At 44.8% G+C, this 14,036-nt stretch overlaps 1 protein-coding gene and 1 pseudogene across 1 annotated transcript; both read left to right on the top strand.

Annotated features, from left to right (window-relative positions):
• Positions 1 to 2,601: 2,601 nt before the first annotated feature.
• Positions 2,602 to 3,578, top strand: LOC107279710 (uncharacterized; annotated as a pseudogene).
• A 3,340-nt stretch (positions 3,579 to 6,918) lies between these two features.
• LOC4352610 (uncharacterized) lies at positions 6,919 to 7,465 on the top strand. Its single transcript, XM_015762745.3, has one exon. It carries the CDS (start codon positions 7,006 to 7,008, stop codon positions 7,312 to 7,314), a length of 309 nt encoding a protein of 102 aa, XP_015618231.1. The 5' UTR covers positions 6,919 to 7,005; the 3' UTR covers positions 7,315 to 7,465.
• The last annotated feature ends 6,571 nt before the right edge of the window (positions 7,466 to 14,036 follow it).

The following is a 14,036-nucleotide window of genomic DNA, read 5'->3' as shown; positions in this document are numbered from 1 at the left end:
ACCATCGGATCCTATATGCCTATACAAGTCATCCCCTACAATTGAAACTAATTTCCTGTGATATGAGTGAGCCACGTCACCTATATTAATCCCAGCCATCATATTACAGATGAGCGTTTGTTACTCTGCAGAACATAGATGTACTCTACAGGTGAATGTTCTCCTATCTCAACGCATGGCACCACAAATCAAAGTGAACGACCCACTAATTAATGTGGTAACGCCTAGGAGCCCACTAAAGCTCAACCGTTTCATCTCCACGAAAAAAATAAAGAAGCTCAACCATTTAATCCCACTAAGCAACACACATCTCAAAGAAAAATAAACGGTTGACGCTATTTTAACTTGATTGATGAGTGAAGTAAGCAGGTACTCCCTCCATTCCATAATATAAGACACAACCATTTTCTTAATGCTCCATAATATAAGACATGCATGCATGTAGGGAATTAATTATGACCCCTTCTCTATTAAATTATTACTTTTTTAAATCCTCCACTCTTATGTTCTCTTATTCTATTAGATGCATGCATTGTATTTATTAGGATGATCCAAATTACAAGATAATAATAATTATATTCTTGGTCTTTGGATTAGGGGTGGTTATGCCTTATATTTTAGAATGGATGGAGTATAATAGCAGGCTATAAGTCGGCTATAAACATATTTTAAGGAGATAAAATAGAAGAGAGAAGAGCAGCGGGCTATAGATTTGTAGCCAGCTATAGCACGGACTCCAAGACGTAATGTGTGTATGACAAATGGGACCAGGTATTAATAGTGTAGTATGTAACTATTGTATGAGTTGGCTGTTAAATTAACTATAGATAATTTAAAGTTAGTAGTTGGTTATACTATTAAACTTGCTCTAAACAGTCTTCATGCCTTTATATATTCATCTACTAGGAACGTCGAGATATTCATCCTCCTGGTGTTCATCGAAATATGCTTATGAAGGATGAACCGCATGTGGCAGCTGAAGCTCCGCTTTAATTTACCTTCATCGATGTTGTAAGTGATCAGTTCCAGAGCTTCCGCGGTAGGTGCAGGTGCTTTGCCTCAAATCAACTCATCGTCAATCGGAACAATCGCTGTGTCATCAGTGAATCGGCGCCAACGCTGGACGGCAGAGTTACTGTCACATCTCACAATAGGTAACATATTTCTCCTCTTTCAATTTTTATTCAGTAGCTGTCGCTTTCGATTCTCCAACTGGGCTGGATGAAAATGAAGATTTTCATGGCGCGCTTTTCAAACTGCTAAACGGTGTGTTTCGTACGAAAACTTTCTATATAAAAGTTGTTCTAAAATATTAGATTAATCCATTTTTCAAGTTTGTAATAATTAAAACTCAATTAATCACATGTTATTACTACCTCGTTTTGCGTGAAATATTTAAACTTCATCTTCAGGTAGCCATGCAATTGGCTCATCGGAAGTATTCAGCATTTTCAGAACTGCTGACAGCAAGTTCTTCTTCAATGGATTTTCAGGACACTGTCTGTTTGCCCTGATTTGAAAGCTGGTGCACTCCATGTTTTGATAATTTTTCAACACAAAATCATTTCTTTTCTTTCCAATGATATGGTCGCATCCTCTGATTTGATCAAGCTCGAGAAGTGCAACTGATCGCCATTCGCAGCCAGGGCACATGTGTTTGTCTATTTGATTATTGGCCTCTTCAGATTTTTCTTAAAAAATATATAATTTCCATGCTCTCAAAATTGACCCAACCAGTCCATTCAAAAGCACCTCAAAATGGACCTTCTATCTCTGTACCGGTTATTAATTTGGTACTCCCTCCGTTTCATAATGTAAGTCATTCTAGCATTGTCCATATTCATATGAATGTTAATGAATCTAGACACACACACATATATATATATATATATATTCATTAACATTTATATGAATATGGGCAATGCTAGAATGACTTACGTTATGAAACGGAGGAAGTATAATAGTTAATACAAATTTCGTTGAACATAGTATTGGAGGCAACTTTTACAGGTAGATGTTTTCATATGATATAGTAAATAGTAGATTGAGTTGGAAAAAGAAGACAATGACAAGTTTTGCAATTTATCCTCTATTTTTCTACCACTAAGATACTGCCAGTTGATCTTCTTTCCATATTGTATTATGACATCTGTTTATTATATTAAGCTTGACTGTTCAACCTTTTATTAACCTCATTTCATCACAATGGATATGTTACAATTATATCATTATTCGTTCTTGCAAACCATCTCACCGAGCAATATATAGTATCTAACTTAGATTTCCCGCAACAACGCGCGGGGTATTATCTAGTTTGCTATAAATGTGTCACCTTTTTTTTTGTTAAAAAATTGTCAATTTTTTTGGCCATAGGATATACATTAAGATTCATGCTAGTGCCTAGTTGCAGGAAAAAAAATAGGCAATGGCAGGGAGCATGAAAAAATACTCACTGCTCAGTAGTAGAGAGAGCTCCTAACCAACAGAGCACAGTAGAGTCTTCTTTCCCCTTCCCCCTTTCTACAGTAGCCGCTCCCATTCCCCATCTCCCGGCCCCTCTTCCTCCTCGATTCTGGCGCCGCCAGCGAGGGTTGGAGGAGTGGTCCGGCCACCTCCCCCCTACTAGTATTGTGTGTTTATGTCAGTTATTAAGTCGTCAGGTTCTTCCTGTTGTTAAGGTTTGTCTCTAGTTAGTGCTTTTGCCGGCGAGTTCCCATGGGTGCCGGAGTGGTCGGCGGAGGTGTTGGTTGGTGGCGGTGGAAGTGCAAGATCCGAAGATCAGTGGGCAATTTGATGGATGGAGCTGGCTTCTTGTGGTGGCGTCGGCTGCGTCGCCGTCTTCAGCTGGGAGGCCGCCGCCCTGCTTCTTGCATCGGCTGCGGCGGCTTCCTGTGTCCCTTGCTGGCTGGTTCTGTTGTCGCCCGGAGCTCGCCGCTCGTGGTGCGGACGACAGCCCGTCAGCGTTGTGGCGGCGGTTTCTCTGGTGCCTGAACATGTGCTTCCAATGCCATGGTTCTATCAGTCATGCTTTGCAGATTTTCACTTCCCCATCCACGTACGTCAATCCAAGAAGACAACAATTCGTTTGCCACCATTCGAGTTCTTTAGTGGATATGGGGATCTGGATTTGGGCTCTTTCTTCCTATGTGTTTCCTATCGGCTTGTTCCATGCAGGGTTTGTTGTTCGGGTTGAGCTCTCGCTCCTCAGATTTGACGACGGACTCCGTGGACATCTCTTGCTGAGCCCGGGGATGCTTACTCCAAAATCTATGGCTCAGTAGCAGACCTCCGTTTTGTGCCGTTTCGTGGAGGCAACCGGATGGGGATTACCGGATTGTCAAGCGTTGTGCACGCTGAAGGAGGCCCAAGGTCGCAATCGTCGCAGCATTGCCTTAGTGCAGTTTCATCGCCGCAGCTCCCTGTCGATGTGCACCTTCTCTGCTGTGTGGTTTCTATATGAAGATTGTGGCCTTAGTGCAGTTTTCCGTTCTTTCGAAACGGATGGTCTTATGCTTTCTCTTTATCCTTTTGGCAATGTACTGGGATTTATTCATATGAACTCTGTCGTTTTATATTAATGGATGTTTAAGTTTACAAAAAAAAAAAGAGCACAGTAGTTGTGCTGACTCCATGTCTCCATAGCCAAAATTATATTAATATTCATTACAAAGTAATTACATCCTAGTTCCGTTGTACCTACATACCAATTACACGCTGTACTTACATCTCAGTTGCATTATACTTGCGTATCAATTACATTGTAGTTATTTGGTATTTATATTGCAATTTTTACTATATGTGTGGAGTGTTATGTAGTGTTAATTATATGGTTTGAGAAATAAAGTATGTACTAGTTTATAATTAATCGTGAAAGTCTGTACGTGGAGGCCCTCTATTCTTGTCGTTATGGGTAAGGATTAGAGATTGAGAAAAATCTGACTGTGCTTGGCTCCGTTTTGTGTCGAATACTTTTTAGATAACCCACCAATCACAATTATGTGAATAACAACAACAGCAGACTTAACTTGCGAATTTCTATCCTACAACAGTGTCTCCACAAGGGGTACAATGCAAATTGCCAATCATAATTTGTCAATTTGTGACTGAAAGTTAAAACGTCCCTAACCCGATCACTATTTCAGCTTATACGTCAACAGCTCGGTTCATATATAGAACAGCCGTGAAGAAGCTCAGGCTGCCATCGGTTTGCCAACTGCTGATAATACATCAAACGATCGTATTAGCACTAAAAAAAATAATTTCCCTCTTATATAGGCTAATCGCCTGCTTATTAGACTTGCTATTAGGAACCCTCTTTCCCCGTTACACTCTAAACGAAGTGGATGTTTAATGTATGATTAATTAAGTATTAGCTTAAAAAAGCTTTAAAAATGAATTAATATGATTTTTTAAAACAAATTTTCTATATAACTTTTTATAAAAAATATACAATTTAGCAGTTTGGGAAACATATGTGAAGAAAATGATTAAGGAGAAGTTAGAGCATGACCAACAGCTTTATTATTATTTTATTCCCTATCCTCAGATTTAGGAAAATTTGGTTAAAAATCGTATCCAACAGAATCCCTAACCTGTCTCCTAATAATCCAAGTTCCCAACTCCGGATATCTCGTTTCCTACTTTTAAGGGAGCGAATTTTTTCCCAATCGCTCTTTCGCGCGCGTAGGGAGAAAAAATTGAGCTAGCCACGCGGTGCGCACGTAGGGGAGGAGCAGAAAAAACTAATTTTCTCTGTTGGTAGTTAAAGGGAGAGCCCACTTTTCATTATAGGGAATCAAATTTAGGCCATCTCTTAAAAAGATTAGTTTTCTTACTTTCTATATTTAGTTTAGGAGTTCAAAAAAACATAGTTTTGAGAATAAAATATTGGGACTTCTGAACAAATCCTATACGGCCCTACCCTAACCTTGTTAGGCGGAGGATTGATCAGTCCTAGTATCGGCTCTTTCGAAAGAAATTGCACAAAGCGACTATTTTCTGCATTTTATTGATGCGGCATTAGTTGGCTATTAGGAAGAATGCTTTTGTGTTCTCTTATTTTTCATACACACGCTTCTCAAACTATTAAATGATTTGATTTAAAAAATATAAAAAAATTACTTAAAATCATATTAATTTATTTTTCAAGTTTTTTAACTAATAATTAATAAATTACGCGTTAATTTATCGTTATGTTTTGCGTGTTGGGGGAGTTAGTTTCCAACTTACTATAATGGCAAGTGATATAAGGTTTTAAGCACAAACTCACTATAATGGCAAGTGATATAAGGTTTTAAGCACAAACTCCAAAGTGTCATGTATACTTAAATGATGATGTGGAGGAGAGGAGAGAAGAGAAGAGAAAAGAGAGAGAGAAGGAGCCACCTCTACCTTGACATGATAAAATTTTAGAGCTTGCCACTAGCTGCACTATTGACCTTGCTCTCATATAAGGGGCAACCTTTACACAAACTTTAAGAAACAAGAGAAAAAGAAAAGAAAGGGGTTGATTAGGACATTCCTAACCCAAAACACTATACATAGTTTTCACAAACTCCACATCATCAAGAAACTAATACTAGACACTACTCTTCCAATGCAAACACCACTATTCCATACTTAGATTTAATGCTACTTATCTCACATGATGTCTTAAATGTTGTGTAAAGACCATGATTTTTTTCTCTTTTCTTATTTATTCACTTGTCATATCATTTTTCATTCTAGGTGGCAGCTTATCTAATGCTATGGATACCATCCTAGTCATTGGGTTGAGAATGGTGTTAGTGGTAAGTGTATTGGGACTAGTGTATTAAATGCAATGCATTTATATAAGTTAGTTTTAATTTTATGGATAAATGACGTGGATAAAATTAAAGGCGGCCATCACCTTTATTATAAAACTTGCCCTCAAGAACACAGTCTAATGGGTCATCGTGGAGAGGAGTCTAGCTGAGTCAGCCACGTACGAAAAGCTTTTTCATCTTCCACGAAGAAACCACATAGTGGAGAGAGGAGTCAAGCTGGGTCCAGCGAAAGACTAAAAGCTTTCACCTTTAACCCTTTGGCCTTCCATCTCCTTCCCCAGAAAAGTTTTTAGAAATAATATTATTTTAATAAAAACTTGTAAAAAAGAGATCGATTGGCTGAAATCACAAGTGAGATTAAATGAATCATAGAGAAGTTAGTGCTCTTTTTGGTCATAATGCAAAAAATAATACGAGCAACTCAGATGGATGGGGGAGTATTATTTCTAAAAGAATTCCCATCCCGACACCCTGAAATAAGTTAGTAATTCTAAAGGTTGTTCTAAAGTAAGTTTATCTTTATCCTCTTATTTACTTTCTTTATAAAAGTAATAGTATGGGACACTTTAACTTTATTCTTTTCCAAGTAAAATTTTCTTGAAATGTGAGCGATGCAGTAATTTTATCATTCTTAAGAAAATATCAGGCAATACGATATTTTCTATTATAAAATTTGATACCTACAAATATTAGATATCTCGAGATATCAAAATTTTACGGAGCCATCATTTCGCTTATTCGCGGAATAAGCGAAACGGCATATTTGCAAACGGAAAGTAATTTGTGGTTAAAACTTTTATATACATGTTCTTAGCGATCTAAAAATAAAAACTAAAAAATAAACTTCGATAAAAAAACCTCAAAATCAGCTCCAAATTTAAGGTTAAAAATTTAAATTTTAGCTGATAAATATAAGTATAAACCAAAAGATGAGCCCATTAGTATTTACATGTACTTCCTCCGGTACGGTAAAATCTCTCTACACTAATTTTTAAAGATTAAGATCCCTCTTTACTTAAAGACTACGGAAGAGTGCATGACAGATGGAGTAGTGATGATGGCTGTGGCCATGTGGGTCCCATCGCGAGCTCACTACAAAAGCTGCCCTGATGCTCTGAGGCCTCTCCAATCTCCGTAGCCAGTTACCCACTGTCCCCCCCCCACTCTCTCTCTGTCTCTCTCTCTCTCTTGCCGCGAGATGAAGAGGAACGAGGTAAAGGAGAAGGAGAAGACGGACAAGCCTTCGACCCGCCGCCGCATCCTCGGCGTCACCGCCTTCATCGCCGCCGCCGCCGCCGGCACCTTGTTCCTGCTGTCGGCGATCGGGGAGAGCAGTGGAGACCCGGACAAGACGGCAGATGATGATCCGCCGACGACCCGGACAATGAAGGCGCCGGGCTTTGACGGCAAGGTGATGATCTCCCGCGACAAGTTCGAGGGTAACCCGAAGGAGTACTTCAGGGCCAGCCGGAAGGGAGACGAGGAAGACGTTGGCGCTTTCAAGTAACGGATCGGAGGACGCCGGCAACTAAACACAGCCTATATGTGATCTGAAAACTCTGCATGTACCAGCTGGCCTGGATGTTAGCTTAAATAAGTACGTATAGTACGATGTACTATGTCAGTATATGTGTGTGATCGAGGCGATGAGTCTCCTACATGATGTGTCTTAAGGTGATATCCTATCGTTGTTTATATATCACTTAGAAAATTATAAAAAAATTAAAAAAAATCAACAAGCCAAATCGGTGAGTGATTTGGCCGACCTATTGAGTTTTGAGAGAGTTAAAGGTTGAGAACCTCAGCAAGCGAACTCAGCCAGAAGAGGTCGGTTCCCTCACCAGTAGAAGTTTTTTTTTTTTTTTGCAAAAATTCTTTTCCATGATACCTCGTATAAAAAAAAAGGAAGTCTTCCACGAAAGAATAACATGCATAATCGATATCAGTGAGATAAAGATTTCACAGCAAGTCATCAACACAATGCAACAACTAGTACAATGCACTACATCATGGATTGGAGTGTAGAGAACTTGGCCAGTCTCAACTAAAGGATATCCCAATTGAGTTTTCGCAGATTCGCCTGCTGATTCACAAAACCAGTAGCACTCTGGCTTCCATTATATCATGAAAACTATCTCAATTCTCGAGTGAGCAGTTTGTAATTCATGATCCTAAGAACAAGTCTGGTTGCGTTGCTGACATAAAAGTGAAAACTAACAGCTAACAAGACACACAGCTCTGGTGGATCCACGTTACTGTCGCATCAGCTCCTCTTTAGATGGCCATCAGGTCACCAAAGTTGCGCATCACGAAGATGGATGCAACAAACAGACCACCAGCCTTCATCAGCTTCTGTAAACCAGAACAAGAAAAAACAAGACAGTAGTTTAATTAGCATCAATAGAATTTCTAACGACAAGAACGAGTATGCCACCAGACCGAGAGATTGAGTTCGCCATAGAACTGGCACCAGGCACCGCACCAATTACAAAAAGACCCTACCGAATGGCAGCTAATGAGTTAGCAGAAGTTAAAAGACAAATCGAAGAATTGGAGAGTAAAGGTTATGTGCGACCTAGCTCATCCCCTTGGGGAGCCCCAGTGCTTCTGGTTAAGAAAAAGGATGGCTATGAGAGAATGGTAATCGACTATAGAGCCCTGAATGAAGTAACTATAAAGAACAAGTACCCGTTGCCACGGATTGACGATTTGTTCGATCAACTTAAAGGAGCAAGAGTTTTCTCTAAAATTGACTTGAGATCAGGTTACCACCAACTGAAAATCAGATCTGAAGATATCCCGAAGACCGCTTTCTCAACGCGTTATGGTCTATATGAGTTCACAGTGATGTCCTTCGGACTCACCAATGCTCCAGCGTTCTTCATGAACTTAATGAACAAAATCTTCATGGAATTCCTGGACCAGTTTGTCGTGGTGTTCATCGATGACATCCTGATATACTCCAAGAATAAGGAAGAACATGTTGAACACCTGAGGCTGATAATGGAAAAGCTCAGAGATCATCAACTATTCGCAAAATTCTCGAAATGCGAATTTTGGTTAGACCGAGTAGCATTTCTTGGACACGTGATCTCCTCCAACGGTGTCGAAGTAGATCCCAGCAAGGTTGAAGCTGTACTTGCTTGGAACCCGCCCAAGAATGTGTCAGAGATTCGCAGCTTCCTTGGCCTAGCTGGATATTATCGAAGATTCATTGAAGGATTCTCTAAGCTAGCCAGACCTATGACCGAGCTGTTAAAGAAGGAAAAGAAATTTCAATGGTCTGTAGCCTGTGAAGACAGCTTTCAAGAAATGAAGAAAAGGTTGACCACTGCCCCAGTTCTCACCTTGCCAGATATCAGAAAAGATTTCGAGATCTTCTGTGATGCATCAAGACAAGGCTTAGGATGTGTCCTAATGCAAGAACGAAAGGTTGTGGCCTATGCATCCAGGCAGCTCAGGCCTCATGAAGTCAATTATCCCACCCATGATCTCGAGTTGGCAGCCGTGGTTCATGCTCTTAAGATCTGGAGGCACTATTTAATCGGGAACAGATGTGAAGTATACACCGATCACAAAAGTCTTAAGTACATCTTCACTCAGATCGAGTTAAATATGAGGCAGAGAAGATGGTTGGAACTAATTAAGGATTACGATCTTGGAATTCATTATCACCCCGGTAAAGCTAATGTGGTCGCTGATGCGCTAAGTCGCAAGGCCTATTGCAATGTAGCTCAAATACGGCCTGGCCAAGATCGCCTGTGCAGAGAATTGGAGAAGTTAAGGCTGACCGTGGTACAGTCAGGTGTCCCTGCCAGCTTGACAGTGCAGCCCACCCTAGAATCGCAAATCCGGGAGGCTCAGAAAGACGACGAAGGGATAAAAGAGTTAATAAAAAGAATACAAGAGAAGAAAGACACCAATTTCTCCATAGACGATCAAGGCACAGTTTGGTGCGGTCCACGCATCTGTGTACCGGCCAAGAAGGAATTAAGAGATCTCATGCTAAAGGAAGCTCATGAGTCAGCCTACTCCATTCATCCAGGAAGTACGAAGATGTACCAAGATATCAAGGCATACTTCTGGTGGGCTGGAATGAAGCGAGATGTCGCAGAATACGTAGCCCTGTGTGACATTTGCCAAAGAGTCAAGGCAGAACATCAGAGGCCAGCTGGTCTGTTGCAACCCCTACCGATTCCCGAGTGGAAATGGGAAGAGATCGGAATGGATTTCATCACCGGTTCGCCAAGAACCCCTAGCGGGTACGACTCCATCTGGGTAATCGTGGACCGACTCACGAAATCAGCTCATTTCGTGCCAGTAAAAACCACCTTTGATAGAAAGAAACTAGCAGAACTCTACATGACCCATGTCGTATGTAGATTTGGCTGTCCCAAGAAGATTGTGTCAGACCGAGGCACTCAGTTCACCTCAAGGTTCTGGAAGCAGTTGCATGAAGCCCTCGGAACCGATCTAAATTTTAGTACGGCCTACCATCCGCAGACCGATGGTTAGACAGAAAGGGTAAACCAAATCCTAGAAGACATGCTACGTGCGTGTGCACTGGATTTCGAAGGCACTTGGGATCGTTGTTTGCCGTATGCTGAGTTCTCATACAATAACAGTTATCAGGCCAGCATCCAGATGTTGCCGAATGAGGCAATGTTCGGAAGAAAGTGCCGCACTCCCTTGTGCTGGAATGAGGTGGGCGAAGCACTGGTATTCGGTCCTGACATACTCAAGGCAGCAGAAGAACAAGTTAAGCTAATCCGAGAACGTTTAAAGACAGCGCAGAACCGTCAGAAGAATTACGCTGACAATCGGAGGCATGACCTTGAGTTCGAAAAAGGAGATCATGTGTACCTGCGGGTATCGCCCCTCCGTGGTATGAGGAGGTTTGGAATGTCCGGCAAGTTAGCACCCCGCTACATCGGCCCCTACCTCATAACCGCCAGACGTGGCGAAGTGGCTTATCAGCTTGAGTTACCTGAAGGTCTCGCAGATGTGCACAACGTGTTCCACGTATCCCAGTTAAAGAAATGTCTTCGAGTTCCAGAAGAACAAGTTCCCCTGGGTAATATCGAGCTGGAAAAGAATCTAACCTACAAGGAAAGACCGATCAAGGTTCTTGAAGAGGCAGAACGTCAGACACGAAGGAAGACCATCAAGTTCTACAAGGTCCAATGGAGCAACCATTCTGAAGATGAGGCAACCTGGGAGCGAGAAGATCTTCTCCGTGCCGAGTTCCCGGAGCTGCTCCCTTAGGTGCTAAATCTCGGGGTCGAGATTCTTGTTAGGGGGGTTGGTCTGTAGCGCCCGTTCCGTCGTGGCGCCTAGCGGGAAAATTATCTCTTAAAAACCCTAATTGCGAAATTTGTTTCTTTGTTTGATTGTCTAGTGTCCGTGCCATCTCGGATCTCAATCCCCGATCTATCGTCGAGTTCAATCCCGAATCCAAATCCTTCCCAAATCAATTCCTCCGCAAAAGTCTATTTTGCCTCCCCCGGGTTCGATGGGCCGAATCTCTCTCGGCCCATCTCCCCCTCCCTCCCCGGCGCTCTCTCTCTCCCTCTCTCCCTCCCCCTCTGCTCCGCCCGCGCGCCGCGCGCGCGTGCGCGTGAGCCGCTCGCGCCGAGCGCCCTCCCTTCCCCTCGCTCTCCTTCTCCCCGCCTCCATCCCTGGCGAGCTCCCCGCCCGCGAAATCGGCCCCGCGCGGCGTTGTTTGCGCGCGCGCCCGCGTGGTTGCCGCCCGTGCCGCGCCTGCGCCGTCTGCGTCACCCGGCCCCGCTGCCCTGCCGCGCCTGCAGCCGCGCATCCGCTCGGCCCCGCAAGCCAGCGCGCGTGCCCGAGCCGCGCCGCTCAAACCGCCGCGCCTCCCGTTGCAACCCGCCCGCGCGCGTGCCGTGGTGGCCGACCGCCTGGTCGCCGCCGCCGTCACCCTCTGCCGCGCCTGCCCGCGCCTGTCGCCCGTGTCGCCGCTCCGCTCCACACAACCCCGCCGTCATCGCCGTCGTCATCGCCCGGCCCCCGCCACTCCGCTTGCTAGCCTCCAAGGGGCGGAGGCAGAGCCCCCTCCTCCCTCTGCCGCGTCGCCCCCGCTCCCCTCTTCCTTTTCCCAAAGAGGCAAGGGGCAAGCCTGTCACGCCCGGAAATTCACTAGTAATTTCCGAACTTATTTGTGCATAAAATCCTCGTCCAGGAATCAGCCGAGGTACACAAACTGACAATTTAATATACAAATCCATCATAATAATAACGTTACACACTTACAAAAGAAAAGAAAACAGCAGCGGAAAATAAAATCTAGCGAAGCTCCGGCTCCACTCCCACAGGCAGCTCAACTGGGGTATAAGCCAAACGTCTTCCCCTTCTGGATCCTTTTTCTTCAACTGAGGTTGATTGATTATTGCAAGAATGAGCATATGACATACTCAACAAGCCACACAGCAAATATGCAAGTGCACAAGGATACCAAAGGATGGCATAATATAGGCTCATTTGCAAAAGCAGCATTTAGCAAAACATTTAAGAGAAGTAAAACAGTGGAGTAATTAATCAGGAATTTTAATCAACACTGAACAGCACACCCATGCTGCACAGGCCCAACCATTCCGAACAACCATACCCGGCTGTATAGATCTAACTCCAAACCAGGAGCTAAGCAAATTATTACCAGGTATAACATCCATAATTATTGTGAGAGGTGTGAGACTAATCACGAAAAACATTGCTCAACCCGCCCATAACCGCGGGCACGGCTATTCGAATAGTTTTTACTCTGGCCAGAGGTGTACCACTGTACCCACAAGACACAGCCCCACAACATGTCACCATGTGCCTCAATACCACCACGGTACCTCGGAAAGGAGCTGTGACAATACCCCTTGCACAACACAATCCACTACAGCGCACCTTTCCTGGATCATAATCACCCCCTTATAAAACAAGGCATGGACTCCCCAGCGACCCCCGTGGGCTTATCTCCGCCACTTCTCAGTCTGGTGCTCCGCAATGAACCATGTTATACAAAAGGTAAATGTCACACCCCGAAGTTTTCCTCCCAAGCCAAAATTGTAATTTTGATAAATGACCCTAAGAAAATGCTGGTGAAATCAGGAGAAAACCCTAAGAAAGTAATGCAAATAATAATCGGATTTGACATGTGGAAATTTCTTTAGTTCTACATGTCGAAACTCATTAACAGGATTTTTAGTGGAATTTTCAGAGCTCTAGAAATAATTTTAACCAATTAAAATTGAGCAAGCAATATTTTAATTCCGGGGAAAATCCTTTTTCCTTTTTCTTTTTCTTTTCCCTCCCTTTTTCCTCCTTTTTCCGAATGGGCCGCCGGCCCATTCCCTCCTTCCTTCCCCCCCCCCTTACTGGGCCGGCCGCAGGCCGAGGCCCAGCCAGGCCGCCCTGCCGCCTCCTCTCTCGGGGTCGCCGACAGGTGGGGCCCACCTGTCGGGCCCGTCTCCCTCCTCCCGCCGATCTCGCGCTCGCGCCGCCGCGCCGAAACCGCCGCCGCGCCCACGTCTCCGCCTCCTCCGGGCCACGTCGACCACGCCCGCGCGTGCGCCGCGTCTCCCGCGCCCACTCCCCTCTCTCTCCCGCTCGCGCCCGCGCCCGAGATGGCCGGGATTCGATTTTCGAATCCCGCCTTTCTCTCCTCCCCCACTCCCCACGTCGGCCGGCGATTCCCGCCTCTCCCGGCCACGTCCGGTTCCCTCTCCCCCTATTTAAGCATCGCCGTCGCTCCCTCTCGCTTTTTCCCCATTTCGCCGCACTCTCTCGAGCCTCCCATCGCTCCCGCGCCGTGCAACCCTTTGCCGCCGCCATTTTCGCTGCTCCGGCCGCGGCTAGCCGCCGCTAGGCTCGCCGCCGCACCGCGCCGTCGCCGCCGTCGGGTTCGCGTGGCCGAGATCCACCCCGTCCACCCCTCCTCCGTCGAGGTTCGTCGCCGGAGCCCTCGTTCCCTCGCACTCGGGTGAGCACCACCTCCACCGCCGCGTTCGGCCATGGTTTCCGGTCGCCGTGGTCCATCTCCCTCTCTCTAATCCCTCTCTTCTCCTTCCTTAGGGCACCCCGAAGCTCGTCCGCCCGCCGACGTCGTCCTCCCGTGGCTTGCCGTCGCCGTTCATCGTCGTCTTCCTCCGCGCCGGCCACCCTCGGTGAGGCGCCCTCTCCCTTCTATTCCCCTCCCTCTCCCTCCTAGCCGCCGCTTTAGCG

Source organism: Oryza sativa, chromosome 12, assembly GCF_034140825.1.
Source record: "Oryza sativa Japonica Group chromosome 12, ASM3414082v1".
Classification (NCBI taxonomy): Eukaryota; Viridiplantae; Streptophyta; class Magnoliopsida; order Poales; family Poaceae; genus Oryza; species Oryza sativa.
This window is presented reverse-complemented; position numbering and strand designations above follow the sequence as displayed.

Excerpts from the sequence above, each read along its gene's own strand:
- LOC4352610 (XM_015762745.3), top strand. The coding sequence starts at position 7,006 with ATGAAGAGGAACGAGGTAAAGGAGAAGGAGAAGACGGACAAGCCTTCG.